The sequence below is a fragment of the Pongo abelii genome, chromosome 10 (assembly GCF_028885655.2).
Source record: "Pongo abelii isolate AG06213 chromosome 10, NHGRI_mPonAbe1-v2.0_pri, whole genome shotgun sequence".
NCBI lineage: Eukaryota > Metazoa > Chordata > Mammalia > Primates > Hominidae > Pongo > Pongo abelii.
This window is the reverse complement of record NC_071995.2, coordinates 86,974,314-86,998,794: the sequence shown is the minus strand read 5'-3', so window position 1 is coordinate 86,998,794 and position 24,481 is coordinate 86,974,314. Positions and strand designations below refer to the sequence as shown.

Below are 24,481 nucleotides of genomic sequence, written 5' to 3'. Positions count from 1 at the left end.
GACTCGTCGCAGCAGTAGTTGTAGGGTACCAAGCTTCGCCCTCTGCGTCCCCGCGCCTTCGCGGACTCCCGCCAGTGCAGGTCCGGGGCCCCCAGGCGAGGGGACGAGGTTGGCCTAATCTGCCAAACTTCTGGGGCATTTACCGCGCTCTGGCCGCCCTACCGATTCTTCCCTCCGCGCCCTTGCCTGCTTCTCGCCTACCCCGGGCTCCGGAAGGGAAGGAGGCGTGTCCGGAGCAGGCGGGAGGGAACTGTATAAAAGCGCCGGCGGCTCAGCAGCCGGGCTTCGCTCGCCGCCTCGCGCCGAGACTAGAAGCGCTGCGGGAAGCAGGGACCGTGGAGAGGGCGCTGCGTTCGGGCTACCCAATGCGTGGACTATCTGCCGCCGCTGTTCGTGCAATATGCTGGAGCTCCAGAACAGCTAAACGGAGTCGCCACACCACTGTTTGTGCTGGATCGCAGCGCTGCCTTTCCTTATGAAGAAGACACAAGTGAGTAGGGCGCGCCCGGGAGCTCCCAGGCTCTCCAAGAAAAATCGCGCCCGGTGCCCCGGGGAAGCCGGCGCTCCCTGGGACCTGCAGCTGGGGCGTGCAGGGCTGTGCCTGCCGGGTGAGCCAAGAGGATGCGGGGGAGGCCGGCGTGGTGTGTGATCCCGAGCCGAGCCGGGTGAGCCAGGGAGAAAAGGAGTGGGAGTGCTGAGAGGGAGCCGGTGTCAAGTTTGGAGCCTCAGCAGTTAAGTTTTGAGCTGTCAGTCGGAAACCGCAATTCCCGTCTGGTGGAAAGATTGGCTTTTGGGCCATGGAATCTTAAGTTATCACGGGAAGGCATGTCTTTGCATAGGAGACGGTTTTCCCGTGGATTCCAGGAGATTATGAAACAGCACCCCACGCGCCACCCTCACTAGCTCTCTCACTCAGATTTATTTGTGTATCCCCGAGGTGGGCGCCGGGCACCGGGAGCGGCGCGAACGCGGGTGCAGCCGCGGGAGGGAAGCCAACGCGGAGCTCCTAAGCGGCAGCTCTCGGCGGGGCGGGAACCTGCCCGCCTGCCCGGGAAACTTGGCTCTCGGCAGTGTCTGCCTAGTTTGCGGCTCTGTGTGGGCTCTAAAGAGCTCTAGTACCTCCACAATGCATGCACCTTTTTCCATTTCAGAAGGGATAAAGGCTTTTTATAAAATAGGCACCTCTAAATGATAGTGATTGAGATAATTCCCAGTGCTGCTAAATTCTGCATTATACATAAAGCGCTGTGGGTAAAACGCTGCCCGGAGGGACAATTAGATTTTTTTTTTTCCCTTGAAGAAAATACCTGGTTCTTCGTTTAGAAAGGGCCGCCATGGTGCCCCTATCCACAGTTCTCTTCACCATTGTTGATTGTTACCTCCTCTCACTTCTCCCCCTTAGAAATTGTTATGTGTTATCTGCCGCGGTTGGGTAAGGGTTGCCCTTTCACCCCCCAGAGGTTCTGTTGGAGATTGCAGTTCCTGAAATGTGTGGAAGGGGTGGAAGTGGTGGGGAAAAAGGAAATCGGGGTGTTTGTACACATCGTTGGTCTAGAATGAAGGCATCAATGTGCTCAAAATGCTTTATCAAATGACTTGCTTAGCATCATATTTTAAACAGATATCTAGGCCTGCAAAAAGTTGCAAGACTCTAGCGCCTTGTACCGGTGTGGTAAAAGGCAGGGGAAAGGGACATTGCCTGGCTAAAAGAGGCTTGCATAGTTTCTAGAGCACTCTCTAAGAGAAAAGACGCGATGTGCCTCTCCCCACTCTTACAAGCAGGTTAGCTTTCAGGCAAGGCATTGAGCACCACACCTGGAATCACCACAGCGTGCTGTCGAAATGCGAATGTTAAAGATTCTTGCAACAAAAGAAAAGTTTTATTGTAATCTCTTGATTTAGACAAGCTTTCTGCGGAATTATAAGAAGGGTAGAGACCTATTCCTTCTTATAGTAGCATCTGCTCCCATGAATAGTGGTGAGATCTGGGGGAAGAAGCTGCTATCTTCTAGTTCAGAAAAAGAGCCTAAACCTTCCTATTTAAACAAGAACACAGGAGACAGATAAGGCTAATGTCCAACACTCCAAAGCCAGGGGATGTACTATCAAGTCACTTTGAGAAGCAGTGGGATTGATTATCCTTGCACCCTTGCTTTGCAGAACAAATGTGAGCTCTGTAATCTCCTTTCTCGCTTTGATTAAATGGCTGTGTAAATCGGATTACATGGAATAATTCCATAGAAAACTAGAAAGAGGTCAATCTAGTCTGAAACATTGTGACTGTGGCATTAGTGACTCAGTGCTGCCGACCAGAGACATTTGAGAAAGCTAAGTATTTTAGATATGTGACCTGTTCGGTCACACATCACACAAGTTAAAGTGCAGGCCCTTTGGGGGAACTTGCTGATGTTAAACGGCTTGTAGGCAAAGGAGGGCAGTACCCTTGTTGAATGAAGGCATTCATTGCCTAGGATCTAATGACCTTCAAGGTTTTTTTTAAGAATACTTCTAGCGATTTCACAGTCACTGAAAAACGGGACACTGGAAATAGCCCAAAATCAATAAAATAATCTGCAGAAATGGAGGAGGGGATTAGATTTCTTTCATATTGTTAAATTTTCTAATCCAAAAATTACAAAGACATTTTCTGTGCAATGCTGCGTGGATGGAAAGTAGCCTATGTAAATCGGACACTAAGAAATAGGATCGACTATTCTGAATCTAATGTTATCCTCACCAGGGAAGAATATCTATTAATATTTAGTAGTTTAAATAGTCATTTATAAACATGGCATCAATACCATGGTTCTATTATAAAGCAACTGGTTCTGTACTTTCCTACTACCCCACATATAAAAAAATTAATAGTAATATTTTAAAATGGGGTTTGATTTGAATTACACAGCTCTCCAAGAATCATGGGGACTCCAGGTATTCTGGCCTTTCCATCAAGCTAAATAAGTGTGAAAATTCCATCAACAACCACTTGGGGTTTGATGAATGATTCATTCATTTAGCATGTGTGGTACACTTCAGTATTTCCAATATAATGACAGAGGCAATAAATTTAATCACAGTTCTACAGAAATGAATGTCTTTTGAATTTTTCAGATTTCTGTTTGATTTTATTTTATTCAGATTGTGTGGTTTTACAGTTTCTACAGGTGTTTGTGGCTTGGGCTTAGAAAAAACATCTCTTTCAATGTGTAACTGTTTTTTAAACATAATATTCTGATACACCATATTGGATAACAATCAAGGCACCATATTTTGCAACACTGATTAAGATTTGGTTAAAAGTGCCATTAGCTTAATGTGCCTGGTGTTATATTTATCAATGTTGTGCTTACATTTTAGTTTGGGGATGGTTTGTGAGAAGTGTCATAACTGCTGTCAATCTCAGAAATACTGAGATAAGAAACATTGATCTTGCAAACAATGCAAAAAAAGGCCATTTTAGGCATACTAACCCTCAGAGAATAAGCAAATATAATGCTAATTTTCACTACTCCAAAGATCTCTTTTATGTCTGTATGAAGTTTGTCATGTAGGTGATGATGCAAGTTTACTTTGTAGAAGAAAATTAACATATTTATGAAAAGAGCATTTTTTTAGTCTTGTCCTTAAGATCACTCAATTTGGAATGTATGCTTTGAATAATTCTAATTTATGTAGCTTTTAATTGATACATTCTGCCAAGACTTTAAAACCCAAGTGCTAAGTTGATTACATTTAACATAAAACAAGGAAAATAACCATATGGAAATCTGAAAGTCTGGGCCAAACCAATTAAAATTGCTAAATTTTATTTACATCTAACTGCTGATTTGAAGATAGCAAATTCTGGGCCACATTTGTTTTTTTAATAACAGGTGACTGAAATATTTCCATCACCATAAATCACATAAAAATTTCTCACTCAAATAGCAAGTCTGGGTATTGGAGGTTTTTTACATGGATTGGCAAATTCCACTACATGTGGCCTTTACTTTATATCTGAGAATAAAGCATATCTGAGCATATATGAGAAACACCTAAAATATGGTTGGTGGAAGGATTCTAGGCTCTAGCTTCTGAAGACTTAGATTCTAATTCCTGTTTTACTACTCATGAGACCAATGACCTTAGGCAAATATTTGTTAAACTTTTTGGGATTTCTGTTTTTTGTAATCTGTATGATGATTATAAAAGTTATAAAGATTTTTCTCACATGGTGGTTTTAAGGACTAAATGAAATTTTATATGTGTCTTTATACCAGCATAGTAGCTTACTATATGTACAGTTTGAATTTACTGTTCCTGAGAAGAGAGTGCCTGCTGGCCTACTTTTACAAGCCAGAGAAAAACTGACTTATTGCAGGTAAATTATGCCTAATGAACCAAGCACAGAGACCAAGTTTTCCTAAATCTACACATGTCGATTTGGTGACTCCCATGATAGGCTAATATCTGTTTATAGACTATAATTAAGACACATCAATCCAGGAATATGTGAAGACAAAGGTGATATGTGGGCATAAGAGGTGCTACGTTTTTGAAGGTTTTTCTTTTAAAGTACAAATGAATGAGATAATTAGAATAGAAAATAGAAATGGAAAATGGAAATATTATCTTTATCGCTGACTCAGTTTCATATTTCCACACTCTTGCTAAGTTCTCTTTGTATGATTCTAAGGAATTATTTCGTTTTATTTTATTTTATATTGGACTAAAGAGACTTGGTCAGTTTCCCATCCCTAATATTCTCGCACTTGCTTTTCTGAGTGAGGCCATGCATTCATTTCTGTGGGGTGTCTTTGTTGTCTTTACCAGGCAACGTGCAGTGGCATTTTTTTTTTCATTATGCTAGTTTGAGACTTTTATTTTTTCTTTTCTGGATTATCTTAATGTTCCCTTTTGTAAATTAGGGCAAGGCATTTGGATATAAATCTCTGAGGAGTGATCTTTTATCTTTCTTTCTAGCACATAAATCATGAGCAGCTGCAAGAAACTGTTCTTGGTCTTACACACTGTTCTTGATCTTAGTCACGTGTGTAGCCAGAACAATTTACAAAACAAGTTGAGGGAACACCAAGATAGTTTTATAATATATGGTGCTTTCAGGGTTGTTTTGTATAGGCTCTGTTTCATAGAAACAATTGACTGTAGCCTTTCTGATTTATAGACGCAGCAAGATGTGTTTGCCTTTTCACTTAATTATGGGTATACTAAAAACTGTTTACAGGGGCTGGGAGTTTAAGAGAATTGTCATGATCCCATCTCTACTTATTTCTTTCTCTATAGAAAAAAGAGGTGGGGAAGTGATTTTCTCATAGTTGGGGCTCATGGTTCTTTCTTTACAATCATAATGTGTGTCATCTAAAAGAAGACTGTTCTTTATGTACCTGTCTTTGTCCTTTGGCTACATTTTACTATTTTTGTAGGCTGCCACTTTGGCTTGGGTATTAGGAGGCTGATTTCTTTTATTAACCTGGATAATAAGTAGTAGTAATTTGGAAAATTATTTGAACTCCAGGTCTTAGTTTGCTCAACTGTAAAATGGGTAAGTGAGACTAGGTGATTTCTAAGTGCCTTCTGGTTCGAAAATTCTCTATTTCTAAAGTACTAGTAAAATAGATATTTGAACCAGATGGTATTTAAGCTTCCTTCAGTTCTCAGATTTATGCAGCCATTGCTTCAGTGTGAATACACATTATAACCATTGTTTTATGATTATGAATAAGCCAATGGGGAGAAATGAAGGAAATTTAAATTCAGACTGTTCTACTTTTATGCATTTCACCTACTGCTTGATATTTCTGTGTAAAAAGAATGGTATTTACACTTTCCTGTTTTAGCAAAATCCATAGTTAAAGAGGATCTTTACTTTCTCTGTTCTAAATTTTTAAGTTCTATGAAAAAGAATTCTAAGATAAAGTCAGCTAACCAGAGGAGATAAACTTACAAAAGGTAATGCTTCCCTGTATTTGCCTATTTTTTTCTGTCCCTTTAACTTCCAGTACGTGTGTGCATGGAGTTGAAATGGAGAAAGAAAACCAAGAAGGGATCTGATGATGTAGTAGAAAGAGCACTGAGGGGAGAATCAGAGGAACTGATCCTACCCTTTGCTCTGCCTCAAGATGTGTGACCTTGGACTAGTCTCCCAGTCTTAGTATCTCTGAATCATGCCCAAGAGTTAATCCTGAGAAGATAGTGAAGATGAGAGGCTGCAGCTGGAGACACAGAGGTGGAAAGAGGAGGGAGCCTCAAGGAAAGGCAGTTCCTGCAGATGATACTATGCCAAGTCTCTCCTTGGCTGGCTTTTGTCTGGGTCCAGTACCATCCTTGGAACAGTGCTTGCTTACCTCCTTTCCTTAGCTGAGAGCTGGAGCAAACCCAGTAGCTAGCAGTAGCCTTTTTTTTTTTTTAAGCAGTCAGAAGCTATGGCAGTCTTTTCTTGTTGACATGAGAATATTCCAAGATCAGCTGGACCCTCCTCAAGCTAGGAGAACACACATTTCTCAGAAAACAGGGCCATAACAATGAAGATAATGCTCTTCTCTAATCAGTGGCATTGCCCACTGAGCTATCCACTAAAACAAAGTTTAGAATTGAGGCAATAGTCTAGAAAATTAAAAAAAAAATGTAGCAATGGCTATTATTGGGATATTTGGATGCAGAAATTCAGCACTTGACTTTGTGCCTGTAGCTGTTGCCTTGGGGCTCTTGAATGCTGCTGATTAGAACATGGGTAAATTGGGAGGGAGCGGGGCAATAAGGTAGCCTTTTCTGTGTTCCAGGTACACAGACGGCAGTTCAAACTTTGTCTGTTGCTCACAAAGAATGCCTTTGCTCTTTAGAGTGACCATGTAAAAGGACATGAAAGGACCACCGCAAACTCATTGGTGCTCACTTGAAAAAGCAAGCCTTGTTCACCTTTGCAGAAAGGGCATCCCCACTGCATAACTGCATCCCTGTGCAAACCTGGGAAGAAAGAGCACAGCTTGAAGGGGGGCGTTGTGTTTGTCTTGTATGCCCATACTCTGTTGCCTTTTCAGGAGCAGAAGTTCATCTGCTGAACATAAGCCCTGTGAGTGCTTAGAACTTTTCCCTCTTTTTCACCTTGACATAAAATCCCTAAAGCAGAGGACCTTTCCCTTTCAGTGTCTTCACTCTGCTCCAGGGCTGAATCGCATCTCATTATTGGCTTGTTTCACCTAAATGTGAGTATTTGAGTGGCAGTGAACCAGGTTGCCTCTAAGGAATACAACTGAATAGTGGTGGTCTATTGTGAAGGAACCTCTTAGGGCCCTACAGTGCTGAGTTTTCTACTGTTTACTTGGAGTTCCTTTCTCAGTGCCCTCCCAAACAACTGCCTTGGGAAAACACACAGATTCTTTGGCTTCGAAGAAGAGTGTGACAGAGAAAGTGTGCTTTGTTATAAAGGCCTTGTCACCCCCTGGGATGTGTTATTCATATGGATGTACTGGCTGTTAAAATTCACGTTCACTGCAGAACTTTAGATGGAGGAGTGGGGAGAAGGGAGGGTAGAGATGTTTTCATATAAAATTGTTTCTAATTTGACTAGAAAACCCAAGAATTGCAAAACAGACCTCAGCAGTCATACGTCATTATTTATGGTTCTGTGTAAATGTACAATTTAACGCTTCTGAAGTAGTAAACACATTAGGGATTTCCTTTTTTGATGAACAACCAAAAGCTCTGTGATTGCTTTAGTTTGGATTTCTGGCAGCTTTAGAAAACTGCTGTATTCCGTGGGCCCTACTCACAAATCTTTGATGTGCTCTGTTAGTCAGAGGACTGACCTTAGCACATATGTCATTCTGCTGTTTGAAAGGTACATTATCACAGTATAGGAGAATAGCTGGTACTTTCTACTTCCAGGTGGTCCAAAGTGGGAACTAAACAAAATGAGGGGATAATAAAGAGATTAGGCAACATTCATGAAAAATTCAGAGGAAATTATTAGCATAATGTTTTTACTATTTGGATGACTAATTCTATGTAGAAAAGCACTGAACTACAAAATAGGGCTTACATAATTCTTCCACTATCTTTGTAACAAATTATATATATGTATATAGAATATATACATAATGTATGTATTTATATTTATTCTTAGCCCCTGCCCAAAAAAGTGTTTTTAAAACTTTAGTTCCTGTTTGTAATGTACCGAAGCCACAGTACTCTATGCTTTAATAATACTTTAAAAATAATGTACCTTTTTTTTAATTTGAAACTAGGGTCTTTAAGAAAAAAAAATTTATTTAGGCATTTATTAAGCTTGCTTGATTTATTTCATATATAGATACACATATGACTGTAGCTAATTTTAATTTAAAATTATAAGTAGCTTCTAATAATACTAGCAAATCCTTATATAATGCTCACAATGTAAGGACCTGTTCTAAGCCCTTTGCATTTATTTATTTATATTTTTCAATAATGAGACTTTTAAATCCAAGACTGATTTGACCATTTATTGTTTGCACTTCTGTACAAATGTCACACATAATGATTCAACTTGAAGAGATGAAATTTACTGTACTATGTGTCAAGTGTTTGGCATTTAAATGTGTAGCCATTTTAAATAGCTTCTATCATTATATTGTAAAATCAAACCATCCTGATAATAGATCATGCCAAAATGGCACTTAGTAGAAAACAGTTCCAAGATTAATTAATTCACAGCACTTTTCCGCTGAGAGGTAGTTATTATTTTTTTAAACCCCATTTCACAGATAAGAAAACTAAGACAAGGTCTTTCTCCTGCCAATCCCAGGTGTATATTGCAAAAGAGACTCAGCTGACATTAACCACAGCGCATAAGTGTGGCTTATTTAATACCTCAAAGATACGCATTCTGTTTACATGAACATTGAATCAAAAACAAATGCAACTCAGATGTTCAAAAAAGCTGCCAGTAATAGAATTTGGACAACAAAAATTTCATGATTGCAGTTGCCTCAAAGAGTGGCTCCTGCCAACTGCTCAGTAAATACACTTGGAATGTTGTGAAATGAATGGAGACCTAATTCAGGTTGTTAGATACTGATACATTTTTTATAGGCCTTTTTTCTAATGGCAAAATTTTAACAATTGTGCTAGGTCTGTTATACACACAAATGTGTTTGGTGCATAACTGGCAAGGCTACTTTGTTCACTATTTTACAGCATTAATTTTCAGTGAATGCGTAACATCATTTACTTAGTGAAACTGGAGACAATGTGAGAGAATAGCAAAGGTCTGAATGGGTATAGATCAAATGTAGTATTGGTTCTGCCACTTACCAACCCCAGTAAGTTTTTCTCTTTGAACTGCACTTTCTCAATATTTAAAATGGGCACAGAAGTAACCACCTAGTGGTAGTATTGATGTGATAATTAAAAGAGATAGACTGTCTAACATCACAGCAACTGGCACCTACTTAATAGAGCATCGTTTCCTTCTCTAAAAGAATAGTAAATCACACAGAACATTATACAAATCTGTATGCTGTAAGAAATAACTTCAGTGTTATTAATTCCTGGCTTTGGCTATAGGGCTTTCATAAATAAAAAAATTAAAACCAATCCTTAGAGACTAATAGCTTAACTCTCTTATTTATACATTATCTATCTTGTTTGACACTCATAAACACCCTTAGCAAATTTTTTAAAATTTTTCCCAATTTTATCTTCTTTACTTTTCTTCCCTTTTTGTTGAAAGGAAATAGCTATACAAAGTAGGCCAAAGACAAGCTGTTTAAGAAGTAAAAGAGCAGCTTACTGAATAAGGAAATAATAAGACAAATTAATAAGTTAATAACTGTGAATTACTCCCCATGGGTGAAACACCATGCCACAAACTGCACAAGTATATCTCATTCGATTGTAGCAAAATGTTGTAAAGTACATATTATTATTTGGCATCATTTTTTTAACAAAGAAAAATAAAAATCTCTCTGAAGTTCAGAGAGATTAAGAAAACTTGCCCAAAATGAGAATTTAAAAAGTGCAAGTAAGTGGAAGAGTTTATATTTGAAGGCAAGCCTATTTAAATCTAAAGGCCAGATTCCTTCTAATCACTACAATATAATGCACCAATATAGACACGCATGCATACACATACAAACTGTAAGGCTTGAACTTCTTTGTTCTTTTTTTGTTGTTGTTTCAAATTTATGTGTGGAGATGAAGGTGCATTTTAACTTTACACCAGAAAGACAGACAGCAGGCAAAGCTGAGTCCTCTGGTTGAGTGATGAGTTGCTTCTGACCCCACACTCCTCAGTACTTACCAGAAGTGTAAATGGCTGTATATAAGCAACACTCCCACAGGTCAGGGAGCCTGGGTTTCCTCATCAGGCTTTCCCACCCATCTCCCCAGCAGTCAAATGGAAACCTCTTGCCTGACTCGTCTGACTGTTGTGAGGGAATCTCATTGTAAACTCTAAAGATGTCGTCTTACTTTATGGAATTAGGAATTACTTCATTGCCAGAAAGCTTTCTGTCTTTCAAATAAAGTGGTACTTTGTTGGCAGAGGGCAGATTTTAAAATATTTTAAAGTTATGTTTCAAAATAACTTCTTGGAAATAGAAAGATACTTCAGAAATTACTTTTATCTATTTGCTCTGACCCTCTTTATGTGCTGTTTTGGAAGACGGTTTTAAATGTCTGTGATCATATTAGGAAACTATTTGATAATAATGTCACTTATGTCTGGGTTTTAAAGCTACCAGCCATTTATATTGTGGCCTTTGTTTTGTTCATTTCTTATCAATCCAACTGCATTAATAGTAAAAAAAAAAAATTCTGCATTAATATCGCAAGATTTTAAATGGGTGATTGTCAGCACATCCTTATCAGCAGCATCACCTTGTAACATACTCAATAGCAGTTTAGTACAAATGAAAATGTTGACTAAAAAGTCCTGGCATCATCTCAACACAGGTAAAGGAGACAACAGAACAGAGATGTGCTTAACCAAACTCTGCAGTCAGATAACTGCAAAATCTCCACTACCAGAGTGAAAGGGAAAGTTGAAGCAATTTATCCAAGTAACTCCAGCCTCAAATTCACTTTTGTCCTGAGTAATGTAGTTGTTTTTATTATTTTTTTAAAACAAAAACTGAAAAAGAAAAATGTGTATAATTAGAATCACAAAAGAGTTTACCTAGAGCAAAGTTACTTCTTTCTATCATGTGCCCAAGATCATGGCACCAATATGTGGTGGCTGGCTTATGAAACAGATTCGGATTCAGAGCTCGCATTCCCAAGCTCTTTGCTTTACCTGGAATTAGGGAGACAGAACATGAGTCATTCCCATTTTGAATCAGTGAGTGATTGCCTACTTTTCCCTATATGAGTGAAGTCATTTTCAGCATCCGTAGAAACATAGCCACTTGTCAAAAGAAAATGGAAAGAACATGGCTTTTGTGTCAAAAGCATATAGATTTTACCTCTGGCTCTTGACTCTAGCTTGACATGGACCTTAGGCAATTTATTTATCTTTCCTTAACCTTCTCTTAACCTTCTGTAAAATGGAAGAATAATACTTTGCAGCTTCCTTCTCTTGCTTCCTCACTCTTTTTTTTTCTCCCTTCTTTCCTTGTTCTTTCCCTTCCTTTTTTTAAAAACCTGGAAATAATGTTATATACCTAATTTGTAATCACGAATCACAATCACTCAAATAATTGTACTATTAGAAAACAATGTTTTTCAGAATTAACATGATTTCCTGCTCTACTTTTAAGCAGTAAATTATATTTCTCAAAGTGTTTGGCTCATTGGCCTTGTGTAGACTGGAAGAAGCATGGGGTTTGGAGTTAGACAGAATGAGGGTTAAATCTTAGCTCTACTATTATGATTACAGCATGATATTTATTTCCTTCCTCTAGGCCCCAATATCCTCATTGGTGTAATGGGGTTGTAGGGGTAATAGTGCATAGTTGGAAGAACACAAGAATTAAATGAGATTATAGTTTGGGCATGGTGGTTTATGTCTGCAATCCAAACACTTTGGAAGACAGAGGCAGGAGGATTGCTTGAGCCCAGAAGTTTGAGAACAGCCTGGGCAACATAGTGAGACCTTGTCTCTACAAAAATATTATAAATAAAAAATAAATAAATAAATAAGTAAATGAGATAATGTGTGGAAATTGTCTGACCCAGAAGTGATGCTCAATAAATTGTATCTGTAAGCTTTAGGGAATGGATTATGCCAGCAGATACATCAGTATGTATTAGACTGTCTGCTCTGTGTCTGTAAGAATGTTGACACATGTTGGCGACCTCACAAGTTGTGAAAGTCAAGAGAGTAATTAACTGAGCAGTGCTCTATATACTATACTGTCCATTCAGAGTCTTAGTGTTGTTGTATTGTTCTCAGCCTTGAGCAATAAAAAATTTAAATTTTCCAAGTACATGAAAACTTTAGTTTATTAATGTCTTCTAAAATGAGCCTCAAATTACTTTTTGTATAGTATGATCATGAATAGCATTGGAGACTCATAAATCTGGAATCATCTCTTCAAACTGTATGACTTTGAGTCACTTGATTCTTCTGATAACATTCTGATTTTCTCACTTGTAAAATGAGGTTTATAATAGTGTCTAACTCCTAAGGTGACTGTGAGGATTAAATGAGCTAATGCATAAGAAGGGCATTAGGACAGGTACCAGAAAACCTCGGTAAATGTTAGCTCCTTTCAAATAAAATGCAGTTTTGCATTCAAAGGTTGTTCGTTTGTTGTTTTTATTTTTTTTGCATGTGTTGAATTTAATAACTGTATAGAATCAACAGTTTGGAAATGTTTCCATTATGAATTCAGGTTTTATTTTCTTGTCAGTGATTCTGTTTAGTTTAAGGGCTTGGTTGTCCGGATTCATCTTTGAGTAAGTTTTGTATCAATCAAGACAGACGCAAGTTACTTTTATCAGTCCATTACTTCAGGTAAACAAGCATTCCATTCTTTGACAGAACATTAAACTGTTATGTTCTTTTTGATGGAGTGCTGATTTGTTCAAAACACTTGTGAAAGAGAGAAAACAGCTCCTGTTTTATAACTCTTTTGTAATACAAAGTTTGTTTCCAAAGGTTTTCTGGAAGTTTCTTGATTGAATCTTTGATTGTGGATACCACAGTGATTAATTTACAAAGCCGGAAATTGTGGGAAGTAATTTTGGGTTCAGTTCAGAGTGGGATCTAACGCAACAGTTTGAACCAAGACTAAAATGCAGAAATCTCTTTTAGATGTTGAAAAAGAAAAACAAATATATATATATTAAAGTCCCTGCTTTTAAGGCCCAAAGGAGAATGTAATAGAAACAGTGACGTGTGTTATTTTTGTGAATCGCTTAGGAACAGAATTAGATTTAAAAAGGAATTCCTTTTGCACTTTTCCCTAAAGATTTGTGTCCTAGCATTTGAGGAGTAATACAGGAAAGTCAGAACAAGAACTTGCTGACAGCACAGGAGATCCATGTCCTAAATTCATGTATGTGGTACTGTATTGCTATGCAGCTTTCAGGATGTCCATTTTGTTGTCCATCAAAATGTGGGGGTAGATCCTATAATTTTAAAGGTTCTCTCTAATGCACACAATCTAGAGTTATTAACAGAAGTCTGACTGTGTCATTACCCTGGCTAAAATCCTCTACCGATTTTACATTACCCTCAGGATAAAGTCCAAACCCTCAGCACACTATACAAGGTCCTCTGTGGTTTGGCTGTTGCTTATCTCCACCACTCCCTGAGAGGTAAGTTTCATTCCAGTGTCACCTAACTATGTAAAATGACATACCTATATTGCTGCACTTGGTCTCCAAGGCCCTGGGGGCCTCGCATTTGAGTAGCTTTGATGGTCTCTCCTCCAGGAAGTCCTCCCTGACTTTTGTTTGCTCTTCTTCCTCAGCCCCACTCCCTACTATGTTGTTTAGTGATCTTACCCTGAGCTCCTATAGCATTTTAAAAAAATCGTATCACTTATCACATTATACTGAAGTTATTTTTTTACTTACCTAGCTAAGTTGTCTAACACTGGTATCCCTAACTAGTGACACAGTGCCAAAATATTGATAAAGGTTTTCTGAACTAAACTATGAATTTAATGCCAAATGTCTCTTTGAGGGACAACATCCACCTGTCAGCATTCTAAGAATGGATCCAGACATTTGACAATTTTGTGCCCGCCGACCTCAGCAGACACATGAAACTGTGCATGTAACACTGTCCTGTATAAACATACATACATTGTTCAAACAGAATTTTCCTCAGAAAGAGAAATGATAAATGAGCCACTTTGGGTGGTAGAAGAGAATGGAGACAGTAAATTAAAAATAAATAAATATAGAGCCTAAAGTATAATAATAATAATAATAAAAAAAGAAAAAATAAATAAATAAATAAATAAATAAATAAAGGAGAAGGTGAGGCAATTGCTTGCCATTCTTAAGGAAATGACACAATAGGCTGAATGACAGGGGCCAGTTAAAACTTGCTAATGCCAGATACATGAAGACTTAAGAACCAGAAAGGATTTTAGGGCAGAATATTGTTGATGATGATGAAGAGGAAAAATGTTGATTTCCTATGCTTATTCTCTGTGCCAGGTCCTGAGCTAAATGTGTTACATACTTTATGGCTTCTGATTCTCCCCACCTGTGAGGGTGGTGGTAGTGTGATTATTCCATTTGATACAAGAGGAGGAATGTGAGCTCACAGAGGCTGAGCAAATTGCTCAGCATTTTACAACTCTCAGTCATCAAACCTGATCTGTTTGTTCCTAATTTCTTGCTTAGTATTAGTACTGTTGACATTTTATTTTCTCACCTAGAGATTTTGTTTGTTTGTTTGTTTGTTTAATTGGAGTCTCGCTCTGTCACCAGGCTGGAGTGCAGTGGTGCGATCTCAGCTCACTGCAACTTCCGCCTCCCATGTTTAAGTGATTCTCCTGCCTCAGCCTCCTGAGTAGCTGGGATTACAGGCACGTGCCACCACGCCCGGCTAATTTTTGTATTTTTAGTAGAGATGAGGTTTTACCATGTTGGCCAGGATGGTCTCGATCTCTTGATCTCGTGATCTGCCCGTCTCAACCTCCCAGAGTGCTGGGATTACAGGCCTGAGCCACCGTGCCCAGCCGAGATTTTTTTTTGATACATAATAATTCATGAGACTATTACAAATATAGTAAATGGATTCTTCCTTCCCAGCTCACCCACACTCAAGATGCTTCCTTTAAAATTCTGTTAACAATTTGTGCTGGTTAATAGGTAGCTAGTACAATACTCAAGTAAAGGATGTTGTGTAGTTTTGGATACTGAGATGTATAGTCTTTGTCTAAAAGGGGTTGAAAGACAAATATGACAATATGAGAGGGTTTAGATGATTCTATTAGAATGATATTTATGTATTTAAGACAGATATGGTTAAGGAGTTTAGCAAAAATAATGTTTCAATACATAAGATCAGAGATTAAGTGTGGAGGAAGAAAGTTGGAGAAGGATTAACAAGAAGTGATGTTTTCAAATTTCATGTGTGGTTAGAAGCCATCGTCTTAGGGACTCAAGGCAGTAATACTACTGCTTTACAATACAGTGCCCTAAAATAATGTTACAGAGATTGCATGTACTTTAAAAAACATATATCATTTTGGGGATACTCTTTGATGCCAAGTTTTAAAAATTCTAAAGTGTTTAAAATGATACAAACTTAGAGCATGATCTGTGTTCCTTTTTTTTTTTTTTAATCAGATAAGCTTCTTGGTTTTGGGTGTAGATCTGAAAAGTTAACATTTCTTGAACCAATAAAATGTTTCCAGTTTTATATAATTATATCACAAAGAGCAAAGTCTACCTTCTGCCTTGATTTGCAAAGAAAAGCTCCAAAAAGGACCATAAAGAAGAGGAAATAACACACAAATAGTGAGCAATAAAGTAGATGTACAAAATGGTTTGTGCAGATTTGGCACTTAAAACATACAGCAGCTGAAGTACATCTTAAATTTCATTTAGTGAATATATTGCTCACGAGTCCCTCTCTTCATTTCCTGAGGAAGTAGATCCCTATTCTCTTCCATATGGTGAGAAAATCTCTTTGCTGTCCAAACAGTTTCCCTGTTTACATTTGTTCTTCCATCCCCTTCTGATTCCTCAGCAAAGCAGCTGCTTTGAAAAGAAGCTCAAAGGATTATCTTGAAATGGTTACCCACTCTCCCTCTTTTCTGCCCCAAGAAGAAAGTTTCTTTCTGTATTTTCCCAGCATTATTAAGAGTCAAGACTTGAGGCCTTAAGGTACATTTCCTATATTGTTCTTTTGTTTTAAACTTGAAAGCAAAATAATCTTCCCAAGTCTACCATGAGGATGAATTTCAGAATGCACAATAACTTGCATTTACCAAGAAAATTGTTATGTCAGAATCTTCTAAAATAGAGATAACAATAACAAGTGTGATGCCAGTACTCCTATCCTGATACATTGTAAAAAATCTTCTCCTTCCTTACTATGTCCTACATCCTTTTTTCTTTTCTTTTTTTTTGAGATGGAGTTTTGCTCTTGTTGCCCTGGCTGGAATGCAATGGCGCAATCTTGGCTTACTGTAACCTCAGCCTCCCAGGTTCAAGCAATTCTCCTGCTTCAGCCTCCCTAGTAGCTGGGATTACAGATGCCCATCACCACGCCCAGCTAAATTTTTGTATTTTTAGTAGAGATGGGGTTTCACCATGTTGGCCAGGCTGGTCTTGAACTCCTGCCCTTAGGTGATCCACCCACCTCGGTCTTCTGAAGTGCTGGGATTACAGGCATGAGCCACTGTGCCCGGCCACATTTTCCTTTCTTAATGAATTTAGAGTCTCCTCCTACATCATAATGGTATTAGAGAGAATGCTAAGCATAATTCCATGGATCTCATGATATAGAATTGGAATAAAAGAGCTTGCCACTTAGTCATGATTATTAGCATGAAAATGTGATGATGCAGCCTATTTTGGGGGAGGGATGAAGTGTCATCGAATCAGCTCATGAGTAGTCTGGCATGTGACTTTCTGTTTCTTGCAAACAAGTTGCATGATAGGGGAACATCAACACTATTCCAGTGTGACCCTGAAGAAAAGGTAGCTGGTTTTGTTTTGGTCAAAGTAGGAATGAGTCTGGAAAGGGATTCAGTTTTATGAGCATTGTTTTGCCTGCTTTAGAAAAGATGACAGATAAGAGTCAGCCAATGCTTTGGGAAGAGATAAGATTAGCATTTAAAAGCTTAACCCATGTCATCACTTCTGGGTATGTCTTCCCTGAGTGAAATCTTATTCTTTGCATGCATTTTGAATGTTGAATCACCATGAATACTTTTTATGAATGGCTACTTTAGAAATGTTGATGGATTGCAACTCATTGGGGAAATAAGAAATTTATAGTTGTATATTACAATAAATTCTAAATAAAGCAGTATGGAATTGTTGACTTCTCAGAGACTTCCAGTGAACTTACTGCAGGACAGTGTCTACATTTCAGCTCTGTAGGATACTTTCAGTGTTTTTGCATTTTTAATATGCCCCTTTTTGTCAATAAAGGAAAGAAACTCCACTTTATACTTATGTAGTTTCTTCAGAAAGGGAGCTCTGGGGATTTTATAGCCAGGCCAGCACTTCGATTTTGGGCCACATCTACCAGGAGAGGCATTTTTCAATGATTGTTCATTCATTAAAATTGTCTATTTAGCATTTACTACAATCAAGGCACTGTGCTAGAGGCCGGAGATACAGTAGTAAGCAGAACAGTTACATTGTCCCTGCCCTTCTTGGAGCTTATAGTCTACTCCTGGTTTTGTAGCCTAGTTTTCCACTTACATGGACCTAGAGAAGTATTAAAGGTACAAAGAAAATGGTTAAAAATTCAAACAGAAGCATTTAGCTAATCGTCACTATTTGAATTTAGCAGTTATTGAGCCTAAGAGTGAGAAGGATGACAATGGTTTATATCCAACTGATGAACAAAGCCCTCCTGTTTATCCTTCACTCATTCATTCTAAATATATTTACGAGGGGCTTCTTCACACCCGGCATTGCCTTAGTCAGTCTGACAAAACAGGGAGGGACTGAAAGTCCATATGGCACCTTATGGTGCTCACAGTCAAGTGTAAGAAACAGATAACAAGCAAAACTGGTTGGCGATGTTGCAATTCTATTGTGTAAATATGGAAACCACCTGCTGAAGATTGAATTGTACATTGTCCAGCCTTCATCTCTTCCCCATTATATGTACCTGGGTTTATTCTCTAGTCACACAATTTAGATAGTGCCAGTACCTTGGTCTGTACCATATAAAAGAGAATTTTATTGAAGGAGCACTTTTATGAGCAATTTAGTAACAGTTAGCAATACATGCAATCCACAAATATGGAGGATTATGTACTATGAGAAAGGACCAAATCAAGGTGCTAGAGGTAAGAATGACGGATAAGAATAATATAATCCTCATTCTTATACCATGTATATTCTTGTTGGGAGGAACAGATGATAAGAGTAAACTAATTGGGTAATCAAAATAATTTCTGAGAATGAAAAGTGCTTAAGGGAAAGCAAAACTGTGATGTGATGTGATAAGAGGTGCTCCTTAAGACAGGTTACCTGGGAAGGCTTCTCTGAGAAGGTGATATTTGAACTGAGTCCTGAATGATGAGAACAACTTGCCATTGGCAAAGCCCAAAAAGGAGAAAACTGGCAGCAGCAAGTACAAAGGGCTTGAGGCAGGAATTACCTTCCAGGTATTTCAGGAACATAAAGGAGGCCAGTGTGGCTAGAGCATGGTGGGAAGATAAAGGTTACTAAGGCGTAAACGTGGAGTTGGACAAGTCTGTGTTCCGAAGGTCTCTGTAGGCCTTGATTAGGAGTTCAAGTCTTACTGTAAATGTAATGGCAAGGCATTGGGAGATTTTAAGCAGGTAGTGATCATGTTTTATGTATTCCCAGAAGAAGATACTACTGTGAGTAATAAGTCCGAAAGCGAAGAAGACTGTTTGGAGGATCCCTGTAATCTTCCAGTAACAGTATGCTAAGAGCTTAGCACGAGCTAAAGTTGTACAAGATGAAATGGAGAGAAATGAGTTTTGAGATTTATTTTGCTGGTAGAAAATATGATCAGATGTGGAAATAGGGGACTGGGAAGAATCAAGGATGGTGCCCAGATTTTTGGCTTAAACCACCATTCTTCAAGTTTGGGCATGATGTTACTAGGAATGCTTGTTCTACACAGCAATGACAATAGCCATAGCAAACATTTATAAAGGTGCATTATTTGACAAGTACTATATTAAATGCCTACTTAACATAACTATATTTAATCCTCAGCAAACCTATAAAGTCAGTTCTGTTATTATGCCCATTTACAGATGAGGAAACTGAGGCCCAGAATGATAAAATAACTTTCCAATGGCCACAAGGATTGTGTCAAAGTAGAAATTAAAATATGGGCAGTCTGATTCTAAGGTTGATGTTTTCCAACCCCCTACTCTATACCGCTTCTCTGTGCCTGAGTAAACACACTGTTTTCTTTCTTTTCTTTTTTTTTTTTTTGAGATAGAGTCTCGCTTTGTTACCCAGGCTTGAGTGCAGTGGTGTGATCTCGGCTCACCGCAACCTTCGCCTGCCAGGTTCAAGCGATTCTCCTGCCTCAGCTCCCCAAGTAGCTGGGACTACAGGCGCATGCCACCATGCCCGGCTAATTTTTTTATTTTTAGTAGAGACAGGGTTTCACTGTGTTGGCCAGGCTGGTCTTGAACTCCTGACCTCGTGATCCGCCCACCTCGGCCTCCCAAAGTGCTGGGATTACAGGCGTGAGCCACAGCGCCCGGCCAACACACTGTTTTCTAAAGCTGTTTTGGATATATTAGTGAAGCTGAAGTTGACCTTTGAAACTTTGCTATTTAGGTTAACATTCATCTGTTGCCCAAACAATTTTTGCCTCACTTTTATACTAGGTAGAAAAGAGCCTGCCTGCTTGGAAAAGCAGATCCAAATCCAAGCTCAGGGGGCAGTTTCACAACCTCTTTATTTCACTTTCCTGGGCTGATCTTTAATCTATAGGGAGGCAGAGGATAAATGAGATTGTTTACAATTATTATGTGCAATTAAAAAGAAAATACATTTTTTTTAAAATGGGTTGTATTGTGAATGATTGTATAGTCATTTACTGTTAGCACAGCTTTTAGAATATTTAAGGGATCAATAAAGTAAAATTATAACTGTAGCATCAACTGTGGTTTAACTGTAGCTAACTGAACTAGCTATAGTTAACTATTAGCTATAATTAACAAAATAATAATTATAGCATTAATAGTCATGTAATGATCTCATAGATCTGTCAATTGGCTTGTGAGTGCTTTACATAACATTGTCTTATGTAATCTTTTCAAAACTGCAAAAACATGTTATCATCACAAGAAAACTGAGTCTCAGAGAGGTTACATAATTTGCTCTGGATTACAACACGTAAGTGACAGCACCAGGATTTGAATTCATGTCTTACTTTGATAACGTTCTCTGTTTTAAATATCATCAGCTTCATAAGTAGTGAACCTGCAATTGACATATATTGTTATCAGAAGAACAAGTCCTGGGCATGTCATTGAACCTGCAGTTGTAGACTATTGTTACCAGAGAAACATGTCTCAGGCGTGTCAATGAATCTGCAATTGAAGTTTATTGTTACCAGAGGAACTTGTCCCAGGCAGGCCAACTGTAAATGCTTTGCTGTGTTTCAGCTGGTAGAATTGTATTAAACTCTCATGGATTGCCTGTGAAAAATTGGTCTTTTTTAAAATTTAAAATAATCCTTATTTTTCAACTTGAATTGTGAAATACTAATGGGAAATTTCTAAGGAAAGTTTTGACCACCCTTAGGAGGAATAAATGCTTAATTACTTGGCTTTTTCCCCTTGTTTTGCTTAGGATTTAATTTTGGACAATACAGTCCACTCTGCCTGATTGAAACCTGGAATATACTTCAAAGAGTATATTGAAGTACATCTGATGGCCTGTGGAATTTTTGGAAGGGCCAGAGGAGCAGACTGCAAGCTGAGCTTCCAGAACGCTTCCAGATCACTTCCAGCACTCAGAACTTAAGTCCACTGCAGTCTGTAAATATGTTGCAGCCAGTGCAGAAAGCTGTTACTGCTGCTGACTGGAGGGTCTTGCTGCCCGCAGTACCAACTAAGCCAACAAAATGCATGCCCACAGCCAGCCTGTCTTCTCAAGTATTTCCTTCCCATATCAGATCTTGCAGTCATGCCTAATTGGCAGAACCGAAGTCCCATCTACAACCCTGGCTAACTTAAAGGGCGTCTGATAAATGGAGTTTTTAGCTTTCCAACCATGATAGTTTAGAGGGATATGCTAGGAGAATATTGGAATGGCAATTGAAAGAGACAATCAACAGTATTCTGTGCACTCAATACACTTAACTTTTCTTATCTTTTTTGTTTTTAATTTCCATAGGTTATTGGGGAACAGGGGGTGTTTTGTTACATGAGTTAAGTTCTTTAGTGGTGATTTGTGAGATTTTGGTGCACCCATCACCCAAGAAGTATACACTGCACCCAATTTGTCATCTTTTATCCCTCACCCCCCTCAAGTTACTCTAAATCAAGAGCACCTAGTATGTAGCCCTTCAATCAAATACAACGTTGTGCACCTTTTAAGACATTTTTGTTTTGTTTGTTTTCTTTAACAATATAACACTCATGAACTATCTAAAATATTATATCTCAGACTTTATAGAGTACCTAATAATCACATAGAGGGCTTATTAAAAGATGTGCTTTCCTGAGATGCACCCTCAGAAATTTGGATTCCCTCTGACATGCAGGAATCTGTATTTTAAGTAAACACCCCAGATGATTATACTTTCATCTAAAGATAACACAGCTGACTCCCTTGGTTTCAGTTGGAACACCTTCAGTGAAAGAAGGAACATTTCAACAGTTTATTCCATCCCACTAAAAAGGCAGTTGGTATGTCTCGCACACATTGCAAAATTCGGAAAGCCAGTTTGTGACCTTTGCCAATCAAGCTTGTCATCTGATGTGACGGAGAAAACGATCAAGATTGTGAACGTTCTTTGAGCTCATGTCTCTAGCTCCACTCATTTTGATGATATTTGGAAGCAATTAGAGTAGAGTATAAAGATTTAGTTTATTTTCATGTAGTAAAAGATCCAGGTTGGTGGGGGGAACTTTGTTGAAAATTTTCTGAGCTGCTTCCTTAGATTTTTATTTATTTATTTATTTAATTAAAAGGTCTTGTGAGACTACACTTGTCAGATTTTCAGTAACAGATGTGAAAATACATATGAGCACATTAATTACAACCATAGTGGAAAAAACACAGAAAGGTTCTAGGAAATTCAGGCATTCGGTCTCAGATTGGACACCTGGGATCAGATGGCAACTGAAGCCTATGCTCATTTCACATCACTAAATGATTTGGAGTTCAAAATATTTTAGAGATTTTAAATAATTACATAATTTTTGATTTACATGAGATCTCACTTTCAGAAGCAAGTCACGTATTTGAAAGAGTATAAATTATGATTTATGTTTCTGTAGCTGTTTTTAGAGAGCTACAGCCCTCAGATTCTTGTACATCAGGGTGATATACAACCCTCAGATTCTTGTACATCAGGGTAGTTCAATTTTAAGAGCAGCTAGTTGGCATAAGAGTAAACGGTGCCAGTGTCCATGGAGTGCTGAAGATGCAGATTTCAGAACTTTCATGAATTTTTAAAATTATGTTTCCATACTTTGGCCGGTGTTGGGGGAGGTCTGTTCGTCTTATTTCTTTGAAAATACACACTTATTGCAGAGTTGGCAGTAGATATATAAACCTAGCTAACTTAAAGAGCATCTGAGAAATGGAGTTTTTAGCTTTCCAGACATGATAGTTGAGAATTAAACTAGTACCCATCAGTTTTCTAGACTAGCTCAGTCTGTTACACAACATTATACTCATAGAAATTAGAATTAGTCATTAGCTCGCATCTCCTTAAAATTAAGTGGATTATACTGTGTAGGGGATTTTTTTTTCCTCTGCTTTGTGTAACTGCTAAAGAGCTTTATTTATGAATAGCTAATATCTACTTTTTAAACCATTGTTACTAATTAGATAGTCTATACTGCTGTCACAAATGCTTACTCTATTATGTACATCTTTATTAAAATTAGTAACAGTAAAAACCTGAACGCTCAGGCCCTATATTCTTGCCTGAGGTACCAGTCTTTTATCAGGGATTTTTATACAGGGTCAAAACTTCTGAGCTCACCTGGCTTTGTTAACCCCAGGTGAGTTGTTCCCTATTCCTAGGCCATTTAAAAAAGAGAAATGCTGAGTTTATTATTTTAGTCCCACTCTTTCAGGGCTGTGTGTTCCCTTCTACCAAGACTGAAGTGAACTTTTCTAGCCCTTTCCATGATCACTCACTCTCTTCTTTCTTTTTTGGCAAACTGTAGTAATATACCCTTGAAATTCCCTCATACTCATTCACTCCTGTAGTCGATCCACTGTGGTTGACTTTTAGTTCCATCAACTCAATGGCAACTGCCCTCATTAAGGTCAGCTCCATTAAGTACTCTTTAGTAAACATCATATTGACATCTTTTAGTGCTTGTTTTATTCATTGCCCTCTCCCTTTGGGTTTTTTTTTTCCCAGTGGCTGCTGTACCCCACAATCAACTGATTTCCCTCTCATATATTTGGCTTCACATTCTCTCATCTCCTACACAGATAGTTCATGATAGAATGGTATCTATCTATGGTATTGTAGTATTCTCTAAGGTTTTTGGTGATAAACTCCTAGACTCCTGCTGCCTCTTCTCTTCCTATATATCTGGATCAGCAAATAGCATCACTTTTCACACAGTCACTCAAACTGGAACCTGAAAGTCATTTGTGCCTCTTCCCCTTTTGACCCTACCCTTTTTTCATTAGTCACCAAGATCTTCCGTTCTACTTCCATATCCTGTTGAACGTGTTCATTTCTCTCCATTCTCACTGCCACTGCCCTAGTTAAGGCCCTCATCATCTCAGCTTTGGATTACTTCAGTGACCTCCTAATGGGCCTCATGCCCCCAGGTTTGTTGCCCTCCCCCCCGCCAGTCCATCCTTCATTCTGATGCCTGATAAACCTTTTAACAATAAATCAGATCTTGACACTCCCTTGCTTAAAATCATTCCAGGTCTCCCCAGTGCTTTTAAAATGAAATCTACATCAATTAGCAAAATTAGGAGGGCCTCTACATGTCTCTCTAGCCTTGCCTTTTTTTTTTTTTTTTGCTTATTCTTTGAAACTCATTTTCCAATGGAGTAAAAAAATCATGGAATTCTAAGAACATGCCTTGTTTCCACACTTCTGTGGGCACCTGCTATTTCCTCTGTCAGGGGTCTTCTCCCTCACTGTCTTTGAGTTGGCTGCCCCCGATCACCTTTGGAGAAGCTTCTCCCCCCAGAAACTATC

At 38.5% G+C, this 24,481-nt stretch overlaps 1 protein-coding gene across 2 annotated transcripts in view; it reads left to right on the top strand.

Annotated features, from left to right (window-relative positions):
- Positions 1-231: 231 nt before the first annotated feature.
- Positions 232-24,481, top strand: part of KITLG (KIT ligand) — a 77,032-nt gene continuing 52,782 nt past the window's right edge. For both annotated transcript variants that reach the window (XM_024257267.3, XM_002823566.5), the window contains exon 1: positions 232-490. In XM_024257267.3, coding sequence (XP_024113035.1) covers positions 476-490 — 15 coding nt within the window. In that variant the 5' untranslated portion in view covers positions 232-475. The remainder of the gene's footprint in view (positions 491-24,481) is intronic.